This window comes from Tiliqua scincoides, chromosome 2 (assembly GCF_035046505.1).
Source record: "Tiliqua scincoides isolate rTilSci1 chromosome 2, rTilSci1.hap2, whole genome shotgun sequence".
NCBI classification, from domain to species: Eukaryota; Metazoa; Chordata; class Lepidosauria; order Squamata; family Scincidae; genus Tiliqua; species Tiliqua scincoides.
This window is the reverse complement of record NC_089822.1, coordinates 105,636,057-105,661,008: the sequence shown is the minus strand read 5'-3', so window position 1 is coordinate 105,661,008 and position 24,952 is coordinate 105,636,057. Positions and strand designations below refer to the sequence as shown.

Sequence of the window (24,952 nt, the reverse complement as noted above, 5' to 3'; positions counted from 1 at the left end):
CAGGGCTGGAGTGGACCGCTGTGGGCCGCCATGTCTCTGCTGAGGGCCAGTCGCTTCCCCGGGAGGAAGCCCCCCAAGGCCAGGAGGCCAAAGCCCCCCGCCAGGAAGGAGTGGGACGTAAGTCCTTCGCCCCTCGTCCGCCCGCCCAGGGGGCTGCGGAGTCGCTGGCTTGCTCCTTGACAAGCACGCACTGCGCAGGGAGCAGGATAGGCTGCCCAGTCCTGTGCGTGTCTACTCAGAAGTAAGGCCCACTGAGCTCAATGGGGCTGACTCCCAGGAAAGCATGCATAGGATTGCAGCCTTAGAGCCCAATCCTATGCATGTCTCCTCAGAAGTAAGTCCTATTATAGTCAGTGAGGCTTACACCCAGGAAAGCATGCGTAGGACTGCAGCCTTAGAGCCTAATCCTTTGCGTGTCTACTCAGAAGTAAGTCCCATTATAGCCAATGAGGCTTACACCCAGGAAAGCATGCATAGGATTGCAGCCTTAGAACCCTAGCCTGTGCATGTCTACTCAGAAGAAAGGCCCATCAAAGTAAATGGGGCTTACTCCCAAGTAAGTGTGGATAGAATTGCAGCCTAACAACTCAATCCTATGCATGTCTCCTCAGAAGTAAGTCCTATTATAGTCAGTGGGGCTTACTCCCGGGGAAGTGTGGATAGGATTGTAGCCTTACAACCCAATCCTATGCGTGTCTACTCAGAAGTAAGTCCCATTATAGTCAGTGGGGCTTACTCTCAGGTAAGGGTGGATGGGATTGTGGCCTGAGAGTGCAAGAATAGGGGAGCGGGTTACTGGGAAAAATTACCAGATCTAGAGCAGTGTTTCTCAACCAGTGGTACGGGTACCTGAGGTGGTGTCTGATGGTAGTAGCAGGACTGCCCCCCTTGTCTAGTTGCAAGCAATGGCAGGAGGCTCAGCTCCACGGGGAGAGCTCCAATGTGTGCTTTTTGTGTGCTCAAAAAAGCCCTCCCATTCATCAGCCTCTTACTTATGTTTGTTGCAGGAGTCTGACCTCCCAACCCAGAAATAACTGCTGATGATATAATCACTAGTTACTTCTGGTGGTACTTCCAATAGGTGGACCATGCAGAGTGGTACAGCAGGGGACAAACCTTGCTGAGTGAGAGAGAGAGGAATATTTTTATTAGAACCAATCAAGAGCCACAAAGTACTGTACATCCTTTAGAGTTCACTAGTAAGTGCTGCTCTGCAAGCTGAGTATTGAGCAAGGGATGTCACAAAACCCTCGGTGTGCCATTCCTAACAGTCTGAGTTCAGTTGTGCTCACTTCCAGGAAAGTGTGAGAAAGTGTGTGTTGCTTAATGTGTTACATTTTGCTGGGTTCAAAAGAAAAAGAAAATCACAGGTTATATCCTACTATACAATTTTTTGTTGACCCCACTAATATTTAGGATTATTAGTTATATAATGTGTCCTCTATGTGCGTGGTGCATCACAAAGAATAAAAAGACAGATTCATGGGAGATTGTGGTGGAAGGAGAGGGACATGGAGGTAAGGATAAACTGGGGCTGTGGTTCTCAAACTGGATCTGGGACCCGCCAGTGGGTTGTGACCCACTTTTGGGTTGTTTGTGAATCTGACAGGGTAGATTAGGCTATGTGCAGCAAGGGTTAAACAAGCTGCTACTTGGGAGGGAGCACTGTTATTCAATCACCACTATAGCCATACCCCATGGCATTTATAAACCAGGCAGCAACCTCTAGGGCAGGGGTGCTCAAACTTTCAACTTTAGGGATCCTGGACCTTTAACAAGTGTATAGAAGAGAGAATTTCAGCAGGTGCAGCTTGTCATCTGTGGGATGACAAGCATTATTGGAGTCTCTTTCAAGCATAAAAGGCAACTGGGAAGAAAGGGTCATATCATTTGAAAGAGCAGGGACACATCAGATGAGTTTTGATGGGCTCCACTGCTCTCCAGCCAACAATCAGAAGAGATGGGTAGATGGGCAATTTTTAAGGTAAAGTTGAGCAACTAGTGTGGGATTCAGGAGAGGACAGGCTCAATTTTAAAAAGGTTGGAGCGAGGAATATTTTTGACAGTGGAGTGCAGAATGTGGAGCCACTCTGTGTAGTTCTGCCATCTGGGTTGATTATGGTAGAATGAGCCATTATGTTGGGTGTATGTTTTAGAGATATTTTCTCCAAATCCATCTGTTGTTCATTTGATGTGCTTAGTTTCATTCCCCTTACTTACACTTGATGTGTTTTGTTGTAGAGCACCCTTCATGATCTCACTGTGCATCGTGCAACTCCTGAAGACCTTGTAAGCCTGAAATGTGTCTTTGTCAGCATGCTATATTGAGGCAGTTTAGGCTGTATGAGTGCCCAACTGTTAGAAGCATGGAGTGGGGGGCACGACAGCAGTGTGTGTGTTTGCGTGCTGATTTTCTTTTATCAAGGCAGGTGATCCATGTTCACTTTTGTTTAATGTACGTATGTCGTAAGCACGCCATGTTTGATGAGGTACACTTGGTTTTTGTTAACGATTATATATGGAGTTGCCTTATATTGAGCTGGATGATTTGTCTATCTAGCCCATATTGTTTGTTCTAGGGCTTGACAGATTTGTTCTGGATCTAGGGGCCAGCTCAAAAATTTAGGAGTCAGACATACTTTTCGACTTTCAGGTTTTTATGTCAAAAGAAATGGCCAAAAGAAATCTCGTGTGCCAGCAATGAACTGTTCATGAATTTATACAAGTACGCTATGTCTCCAGGATATGTTGCGGTAGGAAGGAGCTTATTTGGAAATTGGAATGTATGTACATAGGTCAAAATAACCAGCTCTTGCTGAACCAACACTGTTGTGCCTGTGCGAAAGCAACACAATGCACAGACTGTGCCTGTGTGAAAGTGCTGATGCAGCAATCCATACTCAGATTTTTATAATTCAGGGACCCAGTGTATTATAAAGCACACTTTCAATTCCTGTGATAATAGGAAAACTTGGCAAATCTGTGACAGCAAGCAGTTCTAAAGGCACTGATTAAAAAAATAAGTTATATCAAGACCCATTTTTTAAAAGTCCAAATTCATGATACTAATGCTGTAATTGCATACCTGGGAGTAATCACTGAACACAGTGTGCTTACTTCTGGGTAAAGATAGTTGTAAAACTAGCTTAATCTTCCTCTCCTTTCCTTCCTAAGCTGGTGTGGGGTCTGTTGCAGCAAAAACACAAAGAGAGAAACACACATAGGGAGGAAAGGTGTGCCCTCTGTGTAATTGCCCCCTTTGCATGAGTGAGAATCTCTTTTCTCCCTCTGTTGTGGCTCATTCTGCAGCTCTCACTGGTGCTTCCCTGCCTTTTAGGCCATCCAGATGAAGATGAGGTCCAGCTGAGACTGTGGCTACCATTGTTTACAGCAACATTTCCCCTTCAACCTTGCAGCCCTTCCCTAGGCACCTTTAGGAAATTTTGTCAACCCACTGCCTAGAATTTAAGTCCTTATCTATACTGACTGCCAGCAGCTCTCCACAGTTTCTGGTGGAGGTTTTTCCCAGTTTCCTTTCCGCCATCTGTTACCTAATCTTCAAATGGGAGGTCCCCTGGGACCTCCTGTGTCCTGCACCTTCTTCTGCACCTAATTCTGTTGAACCGAAAGATGATGGATGTGTCTGTTTTTTGTCTGCTTTTCCCTCAGTGGAGGCCTACAGATGCCACTGAAATAGTGTCCCTGATTGGCTAGCCTTACTCCTGTGCCTGATGTAGGAACCAATAAACATAGGAAGGCATTTAGCTGATTTTGTGCTACCTGTAGGCATCACCATTTTTTCTTATCTGGCTCCAGACTAAGGAGAATCTCCCCTCTCTATTCAGATGCGACGACATGAGCTGCACACGTCAAAGAATAGAGTCCTTGCCCAATTGGAATTGCAAGAAAAAACATTAAAAAGTAAGTGGAGAAAGCAGAGACCAAAAGCTCCTGAATCTCTGGAAAAGAAGAAACTGACCTTAATGAGAGAGGTAAACATTGTTGTGGAGGTTCCCTCTATCTGTGCAACTTCTTATAGTACATTGCTTCTGTATGCCTTGATGTTGTTGGTGTCAACTATTCAAGGCCACTGGTCTACCACTGGTAGACTACAACATCTTCCATAGTCCTTGAGCAGCTAGTTGTATAAGAATTTCTTTTCCTCCTGACTGCCTGAGATCCAACTGTTCCTTTTCATGTTTCCTGCTGCTGAACACTACAACTGTGTTGTGCAATCAAGTTATATAATCTTGAGGAAGCTCACTTGAGCTCATGCCTTGCTAGTGGTTTTTATCATTCTTTCTTAATGGAAATGTAATGATTTCTTCTTCCAGGAAATCCTTCTGTTTGCAAAAGCTGGGTTCAGCTGCTAGACAAGTAGGAATGAAAGTGTAGAGAAATAGCAATGAACCCTCTGCTCTCATTTTCAACTCCATTCATAGTCGTTTAAAGACAAATTAGAAAGAATGCTTTATATCTATAACAATATGACAAGGAAATTTCTCTGTCAAGAAAAGTTGAGATTATATGGATTTAGCTTTGCTTTCAGTGGTGAATAAGGCAACTGCAGTGTGCATGTACAGGGGATTATAGGAGGAGAACTGTATTATATTCACTTAGGGGCTCTTAATTTCACTTTCTAAGAAGCTGGTGATATTTCAGACAATACTGTATAATTGAACCAAAGAGGGTTATTTTTCCCAAGAAATGCTAACTGGTGCTTGCATGAAGACTGTCAGGAGATGCTTGGTCATTCTTCAAATAAGACACACTTCGTGTAAGAAGCATTTTTATGTGTGTTGGATATTTACTGAATATGTTTTTTCGGTTACCTGTCCTTAGATTCTCTCTGATCAGTATCAACTACAGGATGTCCTGGAGAGATCTGATCAGGCTATGGCTGTGGTGAAAGACCTGTTTGGAGATGCCCCTCGAAGGCATTTAGGTAACATTATATTAAATTAAGTGGGGCTTGAAATTAATATACCTGGGTTTATATAACAGACCTAAAAGATTAAATACACAACATTTTTTACTGAAAACGCTGGCTTCATGTTGCCTAGCTTGGTAATACAGAGAAAGGCGTTCTTTGGGATACATTTGTATCAGCCTTCAAAGCTTTACTAGCAGTATGTCACCAGGTATTCTACAAAAATCTTGTGCAGTGGTCCCCAAATGTTTTAGCACCAAGCCCTGCTTTTTAAAATGACATTTGATTGGGATCCGCCTAGCTTTACAAGCCTTTTAAAAAAGTGTTTCACTTTAGCACCTGCTCAAGCCCTTTTTTAATCCTTTTTATATTGGAGGGAACTGCCTTCAAGAGAGTTTGTTGATTGGCGCCATGTTAGTGGCAGCCATAAAGGCTGCTGCCTGATTTATAAATTCCAAGGGATGTGGCTATATTGGGGGAGCAGTAGTGCTCGCCCCAGTAGCAGCTTGTTTAACCCTTGATATACATAACCTAATCTGCCTGTCAGTTTCACGACTTGCCAAAAATTGGGTTGTGATCCACTGGTGGGTCCCAACCCACAGTTCCGGCATCACTAATCTAGTGACTTTTCTCACCCAAAGATTGGTTGGCCTTAACTGCAGAGTGTTACACATTGTCACTTTGAGTTGCTATTTATGAAGGTTATTTTCTCCCTGGTTTTGCAGATGTTTTCCCTATAATAGGGAACTTATAATATAATGTGTTCCTCCCTGGGTTTTTAGGCTGACAGATTTCAATGTACACGATTGTTCTCCTGTATCTACTATTCAGTCAGCATAACCTGGGTGAATTCACCTTAAGAACATAAGAACAGCCCCACTGGATCAGGCCATAGGCCTATCTAGTCCAGTTTCCTGTATCTCACAGTGGCCCACCAAATGCCCCAGGGAGCACACCAGAAAACAAGAGACCTCATCCTGGTGCCCTCCCTTGCATCTGGCATTCTGACATGCCCATTTCTAAAATGGGCTTCTTCTTGCCCCTCAGTATGTCACTTTGATGCCTCCCCTTTTGAAGTTCCTTCCTAATGCAAGTGCTGCATTTTGAGAGGTTTCATAGTACTTGTATTAGTATTGTGTTATATAAAATATTGGATATGTATAAAGCTACCTACTTCAGTAACCTGTTTGTGTATCTGAAAAATTGGGTTTGGCTTGTGAAAGCTTATGCTACAATGAATGTGTTAGTTTAGTAATGTTGTTGTTTTGCTGCAGTAGGTTATCCTGGAATTTATTGAAAAATAGGATTGTTCCTATGAATGATAATAAAAGATAACTTGGAAGTGTTGCATTTCTTCTTTACTTTTAATACAGTGAATAGACTTCTAACGGTAATCCTAATACTAAAACTCCTGGTAGGGTGGAGTGGCCATTGTTTTGCAAGCTTCTAATCTGCTCTTGCCTAGGTTTCCCAAGTGTGACAGTGGCTCCTGACTGTGATGTGAAATCTTCTCCGGGTCCTATTGTAAATAAGTGTGATCCCCCCACACAACTCTCCATCCTTAGTGAATCTGTCATGGATCCTCAGGTAATGCATATTCCACATATGAAAGCATGTGTAGTGCTGTACACGTTAGACAATTAATCTAAAGTTCCACTAAGAAACTTGATTTTTAATATTTATAAATTTATGTCTGTATGTAGTTGTCATTGAATTAAAACTATTAAATGCAAAATTGATTGCAGAAATAAATACATGTATGCTCAAATATTCTTAATGTATTGTGTACGTTGCATGTATAATTTAGCCAGCAGCAGTGGTTCTTTTAATATTAATCTCAGGTTGAACTTCTCAGTTTCCGCTTTTATGAAATGTTTAAATGTGCCATCACCTATTTTCATTTTCAGATAGCCACATGGGGACTAGAGCTGTGGCACAAAGGTAGAGGGTGCTGAAACCTTGACTTTTGTGCGCTTTTCCTGCCAAAAATTGGACTCATGCCCTGAGCTCCATTAGGAACCCACAAATGCCATTTGTTGCAGTGGTCCTCAAGATAGCAGTTTTTTGGAAGGTTATTTTTGACAGGAAAATTTTTTGGACTGGACTCTGTCTTTGCTCTACAGTTTTGATCTGAATCGGAGCCCCCACACAGTAACTATTTGAAAATGAAAGTAAGCCCCAAACTGCACAATGGATGTTAAACATCATGCCTAGTTTGGCTTCAAGATTTTGTATGTTGAAAGCAATATATTTTTTAAAACGGAGAGAAAATGCCTTGGGCATTTTTCAGCCTGAGAAATATATTCAGACAAAATATGAAAGTTGAAATTGCTCCCATGTAGTGTTTGAAGTGTTGTGTCTATGTTCTGGGAGGCTCTCAATGAAGTTGAAGAAGGTGACTCTTCTGTCAGCTACACGGACAATGAGAATGACCAAGATGTGTCTCTGAACTTCCGATCTGGTATTAACACAGACAGGTCAGTGGTTATTCCAATCAGTTTTTGCTGTCTCTCATATACCTTGCAGAAATGAAAACTGCTTTCTATCACTACAATATTTTATTAACCTTGAACTCTTCTTGAGTTATGCATTGCAAAATGTCTGTGGAAATGCCCTGTATGCTGTCTTGCTGACCGAGAGATATAGGGCACAATCCTAAGCAGGTCTACTCAGAAGTAAGTCCTATTGTGTTCAGTGGGACTTACTTCTAGGAAAATGAGGTTAGGTTTGCAGCCACAGTCAGAGATGTGGTCTTTCTTCCACAGGTTATTGGGTCCTTGAATATGTGCAGCTGTGTGGGTTGCTAAATCTGGAATTTTCTTATAGGGAGGCTTATGGGCTTCTATATTTTATACCTTCAGGTGCCAGGCTAGGAACATTTTTAAGTTGTTCCAGTTTTAGTTCCTAGATTATAGGTCAGTGTGGGCAGCAGTTCTAGTCTTTTTTTTATTTTTTTTGCTGCTGTTCTACTCTGTGGCAGAGTACTGGTCATTGACCTTCTGAGAATATGATGAAAGCTATGGATACCCTCTCCAGAATAATACATCACATACACTCTCTCACACACTCTATTTTTGTACATGGGTCACAGACCCTCGGTTAAGAACTCCTGTACTGTCACTTCTGTTTATCTTTTTCTTCATTTAATGGGTTTTAAGCATGGTGTTTTTTTTTTTGTAAATTGCCTCTTATTATCCTATTAATACTAGCAAATGAGCAACTGTATCTCTTTCATCATTGTTCCAGTAGTTGTAGGTGTTGGCTAATTACTTTTTAGTTTTATTTTATTGCCTTGAAAAAGCTTTACAGCAGTGGTTCTCAAACTTTTAGCATTGGGACCCACTTTTTAGAATGAGAATTTGTCAAAACCCACTGGAAGTGATGTTATGACCAGAGGTGATGTCATCAAACAGGAAAATTTTTACCAATCCTAGGCTACAATCCTACCTGCACTTACCCAGGAATAAATCTCACTTACTACTATCATTGCTGAAAGCACAGGGTGACCCCCCCAAAAAACAACCCCATAAAAATGTCATTAAATCCTACAAAGGTCCAGTAAATTTCAAGAACTGGACTCAAACTTATTGAGTTTGAGGAAGAGTATTCTTCCAATATTTCATGCACAAAGTTGACTTTTATACCCTGAAAGAAAAAAGAAGAAAAATTAAAGTTAACAGTTTTACTCAAAGATTTGTGGGTTCTGTTTTTTTGGGGTCACCCTGTGTACATAGTAGCCTGTTAAAAGTACAGATCTGTAACATTTCCCCAAATGCAGTCACATACCATGGGAGCATCAAGTCTAATATATTAAAAATAAAATATTGAAATGAATGGGAGGCCTACCTGAAATGGGCTCGCGACCCACCCAGTGGGTCCCAATCCACGGTTTGAGAAACGCTGCTTTACAGAGTTGAGGCAAAACATTGGGATTTAATGACTTTGTGATTGTGGCCTTAGAACTTGAAAATAAATCTTTCTTTAGGTCTTTCATCATTATTTGGTGATATCTTTCAGTATGTTGACTTGACTATGAGCGTCCCCTTGGCAGAAGCAGAATTGCAATCATTGTGACAAATGTGGCTTGTTTTTTTACACTGTATTACCCTAATTGATGGAGGCACAATGTAGTATGTAGACTTAGCCTTGGAAAAGGAATCCAAACTGCTTGAATAAATAAGCAAACTGCTTGAGTTTGAACAGGAACAGAAGGATTAGGGGAGGCATCAAAGTTTCCCTAATGTCTGAGCATTGCAAAGATTGCAATGTATTGCAGTATTTAAAGATTGCAGTATTTAAACTACTGTGGAATCTTCCAAAATTTGATATGTATCTTTGTCCTTTACCTAGAATGTTTCATCTTCTGAAAGAAGAAAATTCTATAGTCAACTGCCAACAAGAGGTTACTAAGCAACAAGCAACTGTCAGCTCATCACAGGAAGTAAATGAGTTTGCAACTCCAACAGCAGTTTCTCAGCCTCTAGGATTTACAGGTTCATTTTTCCTTCCTTTTTTTTTTTTTAATGCCTGAAACAAAACAGTAGCTAGTGGAGTTTACTGTGGTAGAAAGGATGTTTGGGGGTATAACTGTGTGCTAAACTGAACAAAACAGTTTTAAAAAAAACACCTACGTAATGGAATATTTTAGTGTCTAAACAGAAATGTTTTGCATCCTGTTTTTTACCTTTCTGTTTAGCCCTTAATGCTACTCATGTAGTCAGTAAAATTCATTCAAGACTCACGGATGAAGAACAGACTCCAGAGGTCACTTACATTGTGCAACAAGTCCTGAATGCTAATCTAAGAAAGCAAAAACAAATATCAACAAAAGGTATGTTTTAAAATGTAAGTCTCTCTTCCTTTACAAGTTTACATGAATTTGGGGTTCAGAAAGTATCTACTTTTCCCCAGGTATTAACTGAAACTTTGACTGGAACCTAGCTCTTGCTACAGCAGTAAGCCTGTATCTGGGCTGTACCATTTTAGACAGCGAGTGCAACCTCAAAAACCTGAATTCTCTTTCTACTACCCCCCCATTAGGAAGATTTCTTTCACCTTTCTTCAAGCATTTCTCACTGTTCTGCAAAGGCTATTTTTGTTTGTATTTGTTTACTTGTCTTCCCTGTTAGCATGCTGTTCATTTTGAAGGTAAGGTAGTCACCAGACCTAGGGTAGCTGGTGTTCTCTGGACAAGGAGGAGGTGCTTTGACACAAATGAATGTAAATACTCCTATATTACTAATAAGAATTAAAGTACTTTTCTGGCCTCTTTCTCAGTGAAGAAAAAACCAGCTGCACAGACTCCTGCCAGGCAGAAGAGGAGTAATTTGAGCACAACTACAACTTCCCTTGCTCACTCAGACGGCAACAAATCCAGCCTTGATGTCTTGAATCAAATGATGCATGCTGTGGAACATGAAATGGAAGAATATGAGAGATTGGCAGGGCATAAGGTCCAGCAAGCACCCACTAGCCAAGGAGTCTCTGGATTTACTTGTTCGCTGGTGAATGCAGTGTGTCGCATGATGCGCTATTTGAAGGAGGTGGGAAAACATCATTAATACTTACAGCTAGAACAGTCTCTACATTTAAGCGACCTTGCTGCCTTGGTTATCTTAGTTTTTAAAAGGAAAGGTAGCATATGAATCCTTTAAATGAATAAAATTGTTTATCTACGCTGTTTATAGATTGCTTTGCTTTTCAGGTAAACCTCACCAAGTAGTTTATTAGAATAGTAGCTGTCAATAAAATGTTGTACAGTGAAACAAATGTCTTTACTGTTACAGTGCAGTGTTTATTATTTTAGGTGCTTTCCTCTTGGTTTCAGGAGGAGAAGCACTTAATTTGGATCATTGGGAAAAAAAATCAGGGCTTGTTGCACTAGTCTCAATGTGGCTATTTTGAATATATGAATGTAGGCTTGTGTGGTATATATTAAGTTTTGTACTTTTGTAGCATTTTAAAAATTCCATTTCAAGGTCCTAGTTATTACTTCTATAGTCCTAGATGGCTTAGGACAAGCAGGCTTACTTGAGCACCAGTATATTGTCTTCATGTGCCATCATTCAGCAACATACACAGCCCATTCCTATTGGGCTGCCCCACCAACAACTCACATTCTGCCAGTGGAAGGATGAAGATGCTGGTGGAATGTCCATTCTGCCAGCGAGTGCTGTGAGGCCACCAGTGCAATCACTGGTGGTCTGGCATCTGACTGGAAGAGAGGGGCCATTGTCTTTGCTTCTTTTCATTGATCTGCCTTGGATGAAAGTGCATTTAAGGTGGGCCCTACTTTTCATTGACCCTTCTTTCATTTCACAGTGAATCACATGTGTCAATGTGATTCATTGAAGAGAATCACACTGACACAACCTGTAATTTGGAACAATTAGGATGGTCTGTGTGCAGCATCATACACTGCAAGAATCCTCTGTATTTAATACTGCTTAAAGCACAAGGCCAAAAAAATTAGGCTTATATTTAAACCTATATTATATTAGACTTATTATATTTAATAATATATTATATTAAGGCATCACAGTGAGAAGTTGTGAGGTTGAAATACTTAAATTTTCTCCTGTAGTCCTTATTCTTTCTTTCTGGTAGTCAGACCTGGGCTCGAGGCATACCAGAATAAAGGCTGCACCTCTGGTTTTGCAGCCTGACATTCATTCAGGTGCTTGTTCATGATGCTGCATCCATGATAACTCATGTTTTCATCATGTTATGGGTTCATTGTATTTTCTTGTACATTCCTCCCTCTTTTCTTCCCCTACCCACAAAAAAAGAGTGAGAGGAAACTACAAGAAGAAACACTGAACAGGCAGAAACTTGAAGAAAAGCTAACTGAACACAGGGCACTCATCGATGCTCTGACTGCTGAAGTCCTTTTGGCAAGAGAAGAAAATTTTGCTATGCAGGTACGTCCCAGAATTAGTGCAGGTTCAGCAATATGTCAACACTTGGATTTGAATATCAGCATATATTTTATCTTTGTTTTCTGTTAAAAGTCAGTATGGTCTAGGTCAGCAGTTCTCAGAGCTGCAGGGAGTTTGAGCTCCGCAGTAAGTTCTTGCGGGGGAGGGGGAGGCATCGGCGCAATTGCCGGGGTTGCATTGCTCTGGAAGGGCGCAGGGGCTTGGCTGGACTCACCACAGCTGACAGCAGCTTTCCGGGGGTGTGGGGAGCCTTGCACTAGCCTCAGCAGGGCTCCCCAACATGCGGAGACAGTCAGAATAACAATCATGACCCACTTCCAGTTTTGCAATTGCAAATCGGAAATGGGTTGCGATTGTTATTTTCACAGTATCTGCATGTTGGGGGGCCCTGCAGAGGCTGGCGTGGGGCTCCCCAAACCCCTGGAAGGCTGCTGTCGACTTTAGTGAGTCCAACCAAGTCCCTGTGCCCCTCCAAAGTGATGTGATCCTGGCGATTGCATCGCTGCCTCCCCACTCCTTAAGGGGGCAGAGGCCAGGGCTCTCTGGTTGGGGCATTATAATGCCCCAGTTTGAGAACCACTGGTCTAGGTTCAAATTATTCCATTTGAGCCCAGGTTCATATTATTGGGGGTGGGTTTGAAACTTACTGTCTGACCCTGGATGAATGCTATCTCTCAGCCTAACGTGGTTTGTTGATAATTTGAAATGGTGGGGGGTAAGTAGGAGAATCTTGTATGCTGTCCTGCACTTCTTAAAGGGTGGAACAGAAATGTTACTAATTTCCAAACAAGACAGGATACATTGGTTGGGCAAACTAGAGGCTGAAGGATTGTAGCAGCAGGGTATGAGGCAGTTGATACAACAGGATTTTGTGACTGAGAGGCAGATCCAGCAAGTTGCATATCTGTAAGGATTCAGCTTTGTGGTGTTGTGATGTGTTATGTATGTCTACACCTCTAGAATAGTTTCTTCTGCTATGAGGATATATTTGATGTCAGACCTATCAATTCCAACTCCAGAATTAACATGATGATGGCAGAGCACTATGAAAGCACTTATTTCATTTATGTGATATGTATTGCTAGACTACCTGTTAGATCCAAAGAATGTGAGAAGTAAAATGTTTGAAAATGCCTGTGCTGTTTGTTTGCCTTTGATGCTGATCTTGGTGTACTTATTCCCATTCTCCTCTAGAGTAAGCTTCAGCAATACGTTGTTGTAACAGATGAACAACTAATTTCACTCACTCATGCACTTAAAGGGCTCCCTTCTACAGATACTAGCAAAAGAAGTAGCCCTGGAGGATTCTTAGTCAGGAGTCCAGAGGTTGTCCAAGGTGTGTTTTACTGAATGTGAAGAAGTGTGTGACTGATGGTGACAATTTTAAAACTTAGACTTTAGCAACAATTATATGTTGTGAAATACTGCTAACATTATTTCTGGTGGTAACTGAATCTAGGAACTGTCAGTACTTCTATGAGCAGGGCTTGATTAACTGTTGTAATTAAGTGTTTGGGAACGTTTCTCAGTATAAAAAGTGATTCTCTGCACCACTTCGAATGAGGCCAGGCTGCTTCCTAACAAAATATTAAGAGCAGTAATTTCATCTATGGATGTGGGAACTTTTAAACTAGCAGTGGTCTGCCCAGTGACAGAAAATGGCCATGGTCTCACAGTCCCAGCAAGGGTCATGAACTGCATGTAGCTCCATCTAAATACATTTTCAATCCGTGGATGGTTAGATCCATAGATGCAGAGCCCCCTAACACAACGGGCCCACTGTATGCATAGGATTGTGCCCTAATCCTGAATTTATATTGGATATTATATATATAATTTCAGCATTACCTGCTATCTTTATCTCTTGTTTTTCAATATGATTTTCGTTTGGAAATCATGTTCCTTGTTGTGTGAACTATCTATAAAACTTTTTGGGATGGGATACAAATCTGCTGATGTCACTGGTCATAATTGTGGGCATAGGACCCTGTCAGATGCAATCTTTTGGCAGCATGTATAATTTACCATGTTCTTGTTTCTAATGCAGCACATTGTTTCATTCTGTTTATCAGAGAAACCTCTTTTAAACCATGTTGACCCAACAACCAATGCCTTCAAAGGTGAAAAAGTTCTTGAATTTTCAGCATTGGATCTTCCCAGTAAAGGTGTGGTTTTGTCAAGCCTTCCAGATAAAACTCGGCCAACCCCTTCATTATTACTTCCTACATTCCAACCAGCTGTTCTGTTATCTCCACCACAACAGAAGAGCAGTCAGGCCCTGCCTCTTCTTCAAGATGGTAAGAAGGCAACTTTGAATATATGACAATTCCTGGCTCTTTGTTTCAGTAATCAGAGTTGCATCAGTGATTTATCCTCCTGGGCCTCTTTGTTACATGATCACTCTCATGTAGTGTTGAATCGTCCACACCTTGGTGATTTGTGACTGTTTTCCAAATCTAGAAGCAAGTTCATTTCTTTAGTCTCATAGCCAGTTAATCCCATATGAGTCTCCAACAGAGTCCTGTTTTAATCTAGCAAGCAACTGTGACTCTTGGCATTTTCCTTTTCTGCCCAGTGGTTGGAGGTGTTGAACTAAGCCAGCTTGAAGGCAAGATATTACAGCAGTACCTTGCCTTTTCATCTGGTTAGGGGCAAAAGCATCCACGAAAGTCAACAATTAATGAACATCAAAGCATAGTCTTGTTTTCCTGATGAAAAAGTAAATAACTATATAACTCATGTGATTGTGTGCAAAACTCAAACAGAAATAAAAAAAATAAACATAAAAACATTGTGGAAGATTAAATGAAATTGGACAAACAAGGAAAGCATGTGGACGAAATCTGAAATGTGATTATTAAAAATAACTTGAGCAAAGCAATGAAAGTCATGTGGATGAATGTCAAGCTTTTGCTGTACTTTACCTGTTGCTTGAGATAGTCACCTTTTATTATTGATGATATATTCTCCAATAAAAAAACTTAATATTTATTAAAATAAAAGTGTAAAGAACACTTGATGTGCAGAGAGTGACTTTATTCTCCCAAGCAAATAAATATCTCAGTAGATACGAGATATTTAATACAAATGAGGCAATACTGTGCATTGGGGCCAAATTGCATTCAGAATGCAGGATGTGAACATTTGTATTTCGTAGCACTTTTCAGGAAATGTTAACCTGAATATGAAACAATCTGAATCCTTTGTGTGAAATAAATACATCTCAGTGTTTAAAGGGCTCATGTACATAAAGTTTGCACCCTTTTTGAAATACTAGAAAGTGGCAACCAAGAAAGAATCTAACATATCCATACTATAACAGATGTATGTCTTTTGTACTCAGATATCCATACCCAACTACAAAACATAAAATGAGAATTTAAACTTGAGCATTATCATATCTGCTTTTCCCACCTGAACACAGTCCTTTCCCGCTAGCCTTGTTTAGCCTTGTTAAGCAACCTTGGCTGTTCATTTGTCTTTGGTCTTCTATCTTCTCTGCAGAATCCATTGGGCAGCAATCATGCATAGAACCAAAGTCCTCTGTCTCACATAGACCACTGGTGATACTGGAGGATGGTGACAGATGGAGAAGTGGAGATGCTATTATCCAAAGAGATGGAGATCTTGTTACAAACAAAACCTTGCAGAGTTTTCCACAGTTAGATGGTCACCCAACAGCAAGTACTTCTGCAGTACTGAGGCAAGGGGTTGGTGACTCAGCAGAGACTTTTACCTCTGGAGTGACCATGAATGATCTGCAGGGCCAAGTAGCTGAGCTAAGACTCCAGAACTCTGTCGTCAAAGCTCAACTGAACAAATTCAGGCATTGCCATCAGGAAGCGGGAGATAGTTTTCAGCAGCCGGTAAGTCATAGTTGGATCCCCACATTCTGTTATCTTGCTTGGTAAGCATTTCGTTTTCAGGATTGCTTTTATGGTGTTTCCTTTTTTGGAAAGATGATGAAAGTGCATGTGTTCACACATATATGTGCATGTCTGCTTTGTAAGAAAAGTGATCTTCAGTCATGCATTCAGGGATATTCTGATCTTTCTATCCTACTTCCCTGCACAAATAAGTGTGTATAGGATTGCGGCCTAAGACTTTTTTCCCCACCTATTTCCAGTAAAGAGTTAAGGAAAACACTTCAGAGATACACAGGAAGCAGTTAATAGGGTCCAGTGTATTTTAAGTCAAGAGATTCTCCAGGGGTATCCAAGCCAGTTTGATGGATAAAGACAAGTTTAGGCAGTTGCCTTAAAGCAGTGGTTCCCACCATTTAGGAGGCCATTGACCACTGAGGCAGAAATTAGAACCATTGTGGATCACATGCAATCCACAACCCGCCCACCCCTACACACACAAAATAAAATAAAATTTGTAATAATTAGAAAAGACTTACTAGATTAGATTTGTGGGTTGCTGCTTTTGTTGCCAGCTGCAGGCAGTCCATTTTCTTCCCTCTCTGGTGGTCCATGGGGGAGTGCTCACTCTGTGAAACACTTGAAGTGATCAGGCAATCTTTTTCTTTTTTCCATGAGTTCTTGCTGACCACTTCAGGGTCTCACGGACCAGTGTTCCAAAGAAAGTGGTTCAGTTGTACCTGGAAAAAGTCTCAGAATGTTGTGAGCCTTTATAAGCTGCTTACTATGTACATTTCAGAGGTCTCCTTGTTTCCTGTACTAATGCTTTTCCTCCCTCCCTTCATTTGACTCCTGTTATTTGCTTCTTAGCTTAGCATTATCTATAAAATTTAATCAATGCATTTCTACATCTCTTCTCCCAGGTCACTAATAAATAAGCCAGGATTATAAGACTCTACTGGTTACTCTTCTCCAATTAGAAAAATTATTCTTAACACAAACCTTTACGATCTTCTTTTTTAACTGGCCCATCTTATGTTGATACATTGTTCCAGTTTTAATTAGTAATTCATTGTGCAATGCAGCATTGAATACTTTGTTAAAATTTAGATAGACTGTATCCACTTCATTACCTTTTGTCTCAAAGCAGTTATCTAGTTGAAATATGGTATTGGTCTATCATTATCTATGTTGTGGTGTTGTTATGCTACCTGCCATTTCATTTTCCTATTTGTAATCTTAGGTAGCACAAGATAATTAAAGGTCAGAGAAAGAAACGCTGTTGTTCACTTCCAGTGTGGGGCTGGTCAGACTTGTTTTAGAAAAGATACACATGTGAAGTAAAAGATGCCTTTAATCACTCTTGAATGCTTATTTAGGAAGCTAGTCAAGCTTTAAGCAACAACTCGATAGAATTACCAAAGAGCCTGGATGAACGAATAGCTGAACTGAACCGCCAGAGTTCAGAAGCCCGTAATAAACTGCTGCTACTGATGAATCAACAGAAGTTGGCAATCTCTGTCTCGCCACCAATTTCACCAATTCCGTCACCTCCTGTAAACTTGACTGGTATGTGTCCAATATTGAAAGAAACCTAAAAAAAAAAATTCAAGCTGCTGCTTCACTTTAATAAATGCTCAAAAAGGTTTACGATAGCATCTCATTGCTGTAGCACCAGTGTCTCAGCAGTTCGAATTCAGCAGTTTGAGACTACATAATTCATATCTTTTCTAGAAAATGGAAGGAAGACAGTTGAGGTGTTTGTTCCAACGGTGGAAACTCTGGATAGTTCTAAAGGAGATACTTCAGCCAGTGGGATCAGTGCAAGGAGGTAAAGACGAACCCCTTAATTATCTTACAGGCAGAATGGCGGATGTAAAATTAGCAGTTCTCCAGCGGGCTCTCCATGGTGGGGTCAATCATCCCAGATGGTTAGCTCCTCCCTGTAGAAACACTAAGTTGTTGGCTACCTCAGGATGGCAGGTGGATTCCTTTTGCTTGAGATACTTGATAATAAGGTATAAAATGATAGATCTGATTTTCCTTCAGCTCTTTGTAATACAGGTTGCTTTCTACCATGGATATATGGAAACAAGTTTATTTAAGAAATTTACTGAGGCAGATCAAAGGTTCATTTTGTCATGTTGCGAATGGTGCCCACTTCGTCTTTTTCTCAGAAGTGATACTAGGGACACCACCAAATATGAATTACTGTATATATTGGAAAGAAAATCAAAGCTGAAATTAAAGGGGAGACAGACTTCTCTTACCCTCTGTCGTCTTTTCAGCTATGATTCAACCATAAAATGAGCTTTCCTACATGACTCAGTTCTTGAACAAGAGCAGTGTGGAACTGCTTTATTGGAGACTTGCTCTGACTGCTGGTTTTCACTTTGCATTGCATTATTCTTTCTTAAATTGATTGACACTGATGCTATTGTATTGATCTTCCTACTCACAGGGTGTCACTATTTTTTATGCATCCTATTCAAAACTGTCTTTTGTCACTGAATTAGAAGAAAACTGCTTCTTGCCTTTAAATGTCAGTCTACTGCCTCTGTGGGGCTCAGAGTGGCCATTTAGGCTCCCAAAAAGACATTTTCTTAAAACCGGAAGGGCAGGGGAACCCCCCGGAGGGTAGGAGGAACCTCTGGACTCTTCCCATTTTTAGACCATCTTGGTGCTGCCTTAAGGTCAGATCAGTGATCTGTTTAGGCCTATATTATCGCTTCTTGCTGCAGCGGCTCTCTAAGACCTCAGCCAGAGATCTTTCCCAGATTGTCCACTTGAGATCCTTTTAACTGGAGATGCTGGGGATTAAATCTGGGTCTTTTGCATGTGAAGCATTTTTATTCATTTAAAACTTCGTACCTAAGGACTAGTTACTAATTACATCCTTAGGTCATGATCAGCCTGCTACTGGTTCTTGTACTCCCACTGGTAAACAGAGAGGGAATTTATGGGAAAAGACAAAATTCTTCTTCTCTTCTGTCCTTTCTGCCATTTATTTCTGCAGATCTGTGGGAGTGTCTAGCCAGGTGCATTTACCACAAAGTACTTCACTGGGAAATGTACAGCTGACATCAGACAGCAACAGGATTAAGGTAAATCTTCCCTGGGAAAATCTATGTGCAGCCCTTTCTACCTGGTATGAATGTATCCTCATGTTGTTGCACACCCAGTGAAAAGTAGAGAAGTGCAACTGTAGCCCAAACTGTTTTGCACAGCCTGATACTCTAATGCAGGGATTCTTAACCTTTCTACAATTACAGACCCCCCAGTGATTGCTCAGTATGTCTCCATACCCCTTTTGCCAGACTGTTGAAATCATTTTCGTCACCAGTCCTGTTGGGTACCAGTATGACTTCAAAAGATGTCAACAGCTTGGTTTTACTTTACATATAGATAGCTGGGAACAGAACATCTCAATCTATATTGATGATGATGGTGATAATTTATAATCTTAACCATTTTTAAAAAATTGTTTAGTGATAGTCTCATCATTGGTTCCCATATTCCTGGTTAATAATCCCTACTCCAGAGCTACCAGAATTTGATGCTGCTAGCAGACTCTCTCAGCAAGAGCTGTGCCACAAGAGTTGAACAGAAACCTGGAGGGATATTTCCTTTGTAGAAATGCCTTGCCTGTAGAAAATTCTAGAATGGAAGAAATTACTCTCCTGTCTTGCCCTCTTCTTAAGGTTCAGGGTAAACAATATTTCTCTCTTGTTCTCATAATCATGAAACAGGTAGGTCATTGTTTACCTTTTTACAAGTAGGAAATTGATGCTAAAATAGTGCTGCGTTGAAGCAGTTCAATGAATCCAGTCCTCTGGGTTCTGTTATCTACTGATCAATGCCGACATTACATGTGTTCAGTATGTGTAATGTAGAAAAACACTAAATGATAGGCAAATAAGTGTAAGCCCAAGGAACATGCCTTACCCCACGTTTTTTTCTCCATTCCTACAGGCTGAAAAGCAGAGGGAAGAAGGCTGGTTCGCATTGTCAATGCACCTTGGGTAGCAGCAAGTCCAACTAAATGCATACATTCTCATGGTTATACTGTTTTTGTGCCATTCTCGCAAACTTCTGTAGCCTGTCTTGTTAGAACTTGGAAAATGTCAACTTTGCTAATTATGCCAATATCTCCCACATCTAGTTATTCACCACTCAGTAAGTGTTCATGTCAATATCCCAAGTGAACAGAGACTGAACAATTTATTTTGACTTAAGCCAATTTCAAATATGCGAGTAGCAGGTTTGTGAGAGCAATGCCACATGCCATTCTTTCTTACTTAAACCGCAGTAGCATTGCAAGAATGGCAAGGAACTGCTCATGCAGACAACTTGATACATTGTATGTGCAGCCCGCCCACTGTTGGACTTTGAAGTGACTTCCACACTAAAGAGTCCACATTTTAATCAGTCCTTGGGATTGTAGAGACCCTGTGCAGCCATTTGCTGAAGAAAATTGCTTCTGAAGGAGTACTCAATTCTTCTTCGATACTCTATCTCCAGAATGGCACAGATTTGCTGATGGCTATATATTGTCATTGGGCTCAGTTTAAGGGTGTAGGAAAATTTTTACCCTGTTAGTCCACTGGAAAAATTTTTGTTGGAAACAAAGATTTATTTTTGTGGCAGCAGTGTTTTTTGGCATAGGGCAAATCCCTGTACTGGAAAGAATAACGTGTTTTAGGGTCTGGCTAATTGATATGCCCTGAGCTGCCTTTCTCTAGCAAATTTATCCTGGCATAAGCCTAACAGTCCACCTATTGCTCTCAAGAGGTTTCCTGTGCAGAAGTGCTTTGGGACTCTCCAGTAAAACACATTTATCTTCAGTGCTTCAACCCTGATTGGTCCTGCCTCATTTTTGATAAAACTGTCTGAGCCTTCTTGGAATTTCCTCTTGGTCACTAAACTTTAAAAAAAAACAAAAGAACTTCCATTAACATGTAAGTTGAAAGCTCTTCCCAAGCCTCCCATTTTAGCATATTTACTCTGTACTGTATGCAATAAAACTATTTTATCTTTCAGGCTAGCTAAATTGGGTGTCCGGATTATTCTGGAGTTTCTTTAGCAGCTGGCAAACAGAGGGTTAGCAAAATCTTTCTAAATTTTCCTGTTTTTCCTTTGGATGGCCAGTTTTGTGCCAAAACACAAATCATGTCTAGTTCTTTTTCAGGAGCATCCTTTTTGGGAAAGAATGCTAGGATGGCAAATTTACCTAAAGGTAAATTGTTATTTTAATGTGGTGTTATAACCCTAAGGGAAACACTGTTTTGAATTTTCACTGATCTTTTTGACTTTATGGTTCCCACAAACATTCTGATATTTGTACATTTCTATTTGTGTTTATTCATAATACAAATAAACTATAAAGTGTGGTCCAGTTTGCTTTACAAATGATCTGATGTAGAACTGCCTCGTGGCTTTGTTCTTCTTGATGCAAATTGAGAGCAGCAGCAAATGTCAAAATACCTTTTCCTGTCTTCAAGATGTTCCATTGGGGGATTTTTGCGTTTGTACTGGGAAGGTTTTCATTTTATTCAAAGATGCTTAGAACAGCTACAGAAGAATAGATCAGACAGTTTTGAGAGACCACAGTAATATGAAGGACCGATTAACCTCTGTTTTGTGTGTGGAAGTCAACTAAGGCAGAAATGACATTCTTTTTTTCCCCCAAACATTAAACAAAAAGCTTTAGTCATTGCATAACTAAGGCAAATTCATCACCATCCTATATTTTTTCCATACTGAAAAGAACCAAATGCACCCAAATTGTAGTAGTAGTAGTAACTTTATTGTCATTATGCTACAGCACAATGAAATGTATGCACCTTTGAGATATAAGCATAACTATATATTACAGTTCCAACAGTCACACTCTACACACTCACCCACACATTCTATACAACATGCATCATAATATAAAACAGTATAACAGACCATAATGCCCACGAGCATAATAATAATAATAATAACAGGTATTTATATACTGCCTTTCTTGGTCTTTATTCAAGACTTCATTCAAGGCGGTTTACATAGGCAGGCTTTTATTTAAATCCCTTATTAAATAGGGATTTTTACAATTTGAAAGACGGTTCTACATTCAAGGTGTTTCATTCCGATCTGGCTTTGCATCCTGGCCTCCATCCTCCCACACTTAGAGCAGCTGGAAATAGCTCGGCTTCAGCTTGTCAGTTGCTTCAAGGTCGCACGGTGCCGGTGGCCTCGAACTGGCGACCTTGTGGATGTTATCTTCAGGCAGACGGAGGCTCTACCCTCTAGACCAGACCTCCTGCATAGTAACAACTATATTGCCTTATTCAACGTAATTATGGCTGTGGGATAAAAACTGTTCAGGAATCGTGTGGTGCGTGCTCTAATAGTTCTGTATCGTCTACCCAAAGGCAACAATTCAGAGAACTTATGAGCTGGATGGAAGGGGTCTCTCAGAATACTATGTGACTTCTGCAGACAGCAAGATGTATAGATGGCCTCCAAAGCTGGTACATGAAGGTTGATGATGTGCTGCTCGATCTCAATACGCGTAATTCTCTGCAGAGCGTTTTTGTCCCCTGCAGAGCAATTTCCGTACCACACCAAGATATAGGTTAGGACACTCTCAATGGTGCAACGATAGTAAGACACAAGCAGCTGCTGTGACAAATTTAACCTCCCAAGCTTCCTCAGAAAATATAACCGCTTTTGTGCCTTTTTTATCAACATACTGGTGTTAATAGTCTGTGAGAGGTCCTCTGTGATGTAAATACCTAGGAATTTGAAACTAGCAACCCTCTCCACCTCCTCACCATTTATGTATAATGGTGTGTGTACATCCCTCTTTTTCCAGAAGTCAATTATAAGTTCTTTAGTTTTTTTGATGTTAAGTGAGAGATTATTTTCTTTGCACCACAATAACAACTCCTGTACCTCTTTCCTATAAGCAGACTCATCATTCCTGCTAACAAGCCCCACCACTGTAAAATTTGTCTGCAAATTTTATAATTTCATTGGTGTTATGTGATGGGGTACAATCATGTGTATACAGGGAATAGAGGAAGGGGCTCAGCATACAGCCTTGGGGAGCTCCTGTATTTAATAGCAGAGTGGAAGAATGATAAGAGCCCATCCTAACTGACTGTGGCCTATTTGTCAAAAAGTTCTTTATCCACAGACAAATGTCTTGCTATATGCCCAAACTAGTCATTTTAAAAAACAGCCTGCTAGGTAGAATGGTGTTAAAAGCAGAACTATAATCCACAAACAACAGCCGTACATATGTACCCCATTGTTCCAAATGACGAAGGACTGTATGTAAAACAATAGAGATGGCATCATCAGTCGACCTATTACTCCTGTATGCAAATTGACAAGGATCCAAGGTGGGTGGAAGACCAGACTTAATATGTTTCAACACCAGCCTCTCAAAACACTTCATAATTACCGAAGTTAGAGCCACAGGTCGATAATCATTGAGAGAAGCAACTACTGTCTGCTTAGGAACTGGCACTATAACAGATGTCTTCAAGCGAGTAGGGACAGAGCACTGTGACAGAGATAAATTGAAAATATTTGTAAAAACTTCAGTCAGCTCTGCAGCACTCAGGAATTACAGGAATTACAATAGCGTGACCAAAGTTGCAAAGAAGGAGAAAGAAATCACAATGAGAGAATACTCATACGACCCTTTAAATCAGTGGTTTTCAAACTCTCGGAGTTTGAACTGCTCTGAGTCCTTGTGGGGGAGGGGGAAGGCCCCTAGAGCCTCCTGTGCAACTGTCTGCAGGGCTCCTGAAGCTTTAGAAGTGAAAGTGGAGCGATTGTGCCCTGCCTTCGCAAAACCGTAAGTTGCGCGGGGCTCCCTGCACCCCTGGGAGGCTGCAGGAGGCTCTGGTAAGTACAGCCAAGCCCCTGCAGACCCGAGTGGCGCGATCCTGGGGATCATGTCGCTGCCTGCCTCCTCTCTGCCCTGGCCCTTAAGGGAAAAGAGGCCAGGGCCCTCAGGCTGGGACATCACAATTGCCCCAGTTTGAAAAGTCCTGCCTTAAGTATTGACAAACTTGCTAAACTACTGCAATGTTATTATTGTATTGTAAATTTACAGAAATGTAGGGATGTATGTTATTTACCTTGTTCCAAAAATACATGAACTGCATTTGCGAATAAACGTATTGTCTTCCATCACCATTATGTTAGTTATCTTAACAAGATAAGAACAAGAAGAATATCTTCTTGTTATAGAACAAGAAGAATATCTTCTTGTTATAGAACAAGAAGAATATCAGGCTGCACTGCAGCTTCCCAGGCTGCAGTCTTATACTCATCTGGGACTTGGGCCCATTGAATTCAGAGACTTACCTCTGAGTAGACATGCATAGAATTGGGCTGCTGTCCAGTTACAGAATACAAATCTACCCTTCCCAATGTTTACAAATATGTGAGCAACTGTTGGCAGATGCATTGTTATCTCTAAATCCTTTACCAGCAGCATTGTGGTTATTCCAGAAGAGAATGAGCAGGAGGTCTAATGGAAAGACAAAACCTATTATCTCTTGGGTATTTTGTAAGACTAGAAGTTATCTTAAGGCATGCTTAAATAACATGCAATAAGTGTGCTCCAAAATTTTCTCATCTTCAACAACTGTTACTGGCTAGATATCTTATTTAGCTCATGTAGAATATGTGCCATTTTAAAATCCCCTTGAATGTTTGAGACTGACATTCATTGTTGATTTAGGGATTCCGCATAACCGCTTTCACATTCCTGTATCCCTAAACCTTTCCCGTTTCTGTTGGTATACATATACCTAACTAATTATTAGAGTACAAAAATGTGGAAGATATAAAACACATGCTTTGTGACACAAACATGCCTGTCCACATGGAAGATGGACAGGCACACATATGGATGGAAAAAATCTGTTGATAGTGTGTATAAAATGAAAACTGAGGCAGACTCCTGCTTTTAAGTTGACAGCCTTTATTGTTCAGAAGCTTGCAGGCTCTTCATGCTAAGAAACAAAATGCAAACCAAACCATTGTTTTGTTTGGGTTTTTCAGATGTGTTCATGCTCCTCATGTTGGATAGCTGAATGCAGCAGTCTCTTCTCACCAGAGTTTTTACTACTTAGGTTACTTTTCTCCCGTTTCTGCTACATAAAGGTATTTTGCAAAGCTGAAGAGTCCATGTTATAAACAAAGCAGCAGCTTCC

At 40.7% G+C, this 24,952-nt stretch overlaps 1 protein-coding gene across 2 annotated transcripts; it reads left to right on the top strand.

Annotated features, from left to right (window-relative positions):
- SPICE1 (spindle and centriole associated protein 1) lies at positions 1–21,115 on the top strand. 2 transcript variants are annotated; one of them, XM_066615996.1, is made up of 17 exons: positions 1–117; positions 2,242–2,289; positions 3,846–3,992; positions 4,843–4,945; positions 6,396–6,517; positions 7,304–7,407; positions 9,281–9,423; positions 9,627–9,761; positions 10,208–10,473; positions 11,719–11,850; positions 13,063–13,204; positions 13,941–14,165; positions 15,373–15,734; positions 17,111–17,300; positions 17,466–17,562; positions 18,748–18,835; positions 19,704–21,115. In XM_066615996.1, exons 1-17 carry the CDS (start codon positions 31–33, stop codon positions 19,755–19,757), a joined length of 2,445 nt encoding a protein of 814 aa, XP_066472093.1. In that variant the 5' UTR covers positions 1–30; the 3' UTR covers positions 19,758–21,115. The 2 variants fall into 2 exon arrangements, with proteins under 2 accessions (XP_066472093.1, XP_066472094.1); XM_066615997.1 differs by lacking the exons at positions 1–117; positions 2,242–2,289 and having other exon boundaries at positions 3,878–3,921.
- Positions 21,116–24,952: the final 3,837 nt, after the last annotated feature.

Excerpts from the sequence above, each read along its gene's own strand:
- SPICE1 (XM_066615996.1), top strand. The coding sequence starts at position 31 with ATGTCTCTGCTGAGGGCCAGTCGCTTCCCCGGGAGGAAGCCCCCCAAG. Across the intron at positions 7,408-9,280 it reads TCTGGTATTAACACAGACAG|AATGTTTCATCTTCTGAAAG; the intron begins GTCAGTGGTTAT and ends TCCTTTACCTAG. Across the intron at positions 9,762-10,207 it reads AAAACAAATATCAACAAAAG|TGAAGAAAAAACCAGCTGCA; the intron begins GTATGTTTTAAA and ends CCTCTTTCTCAG.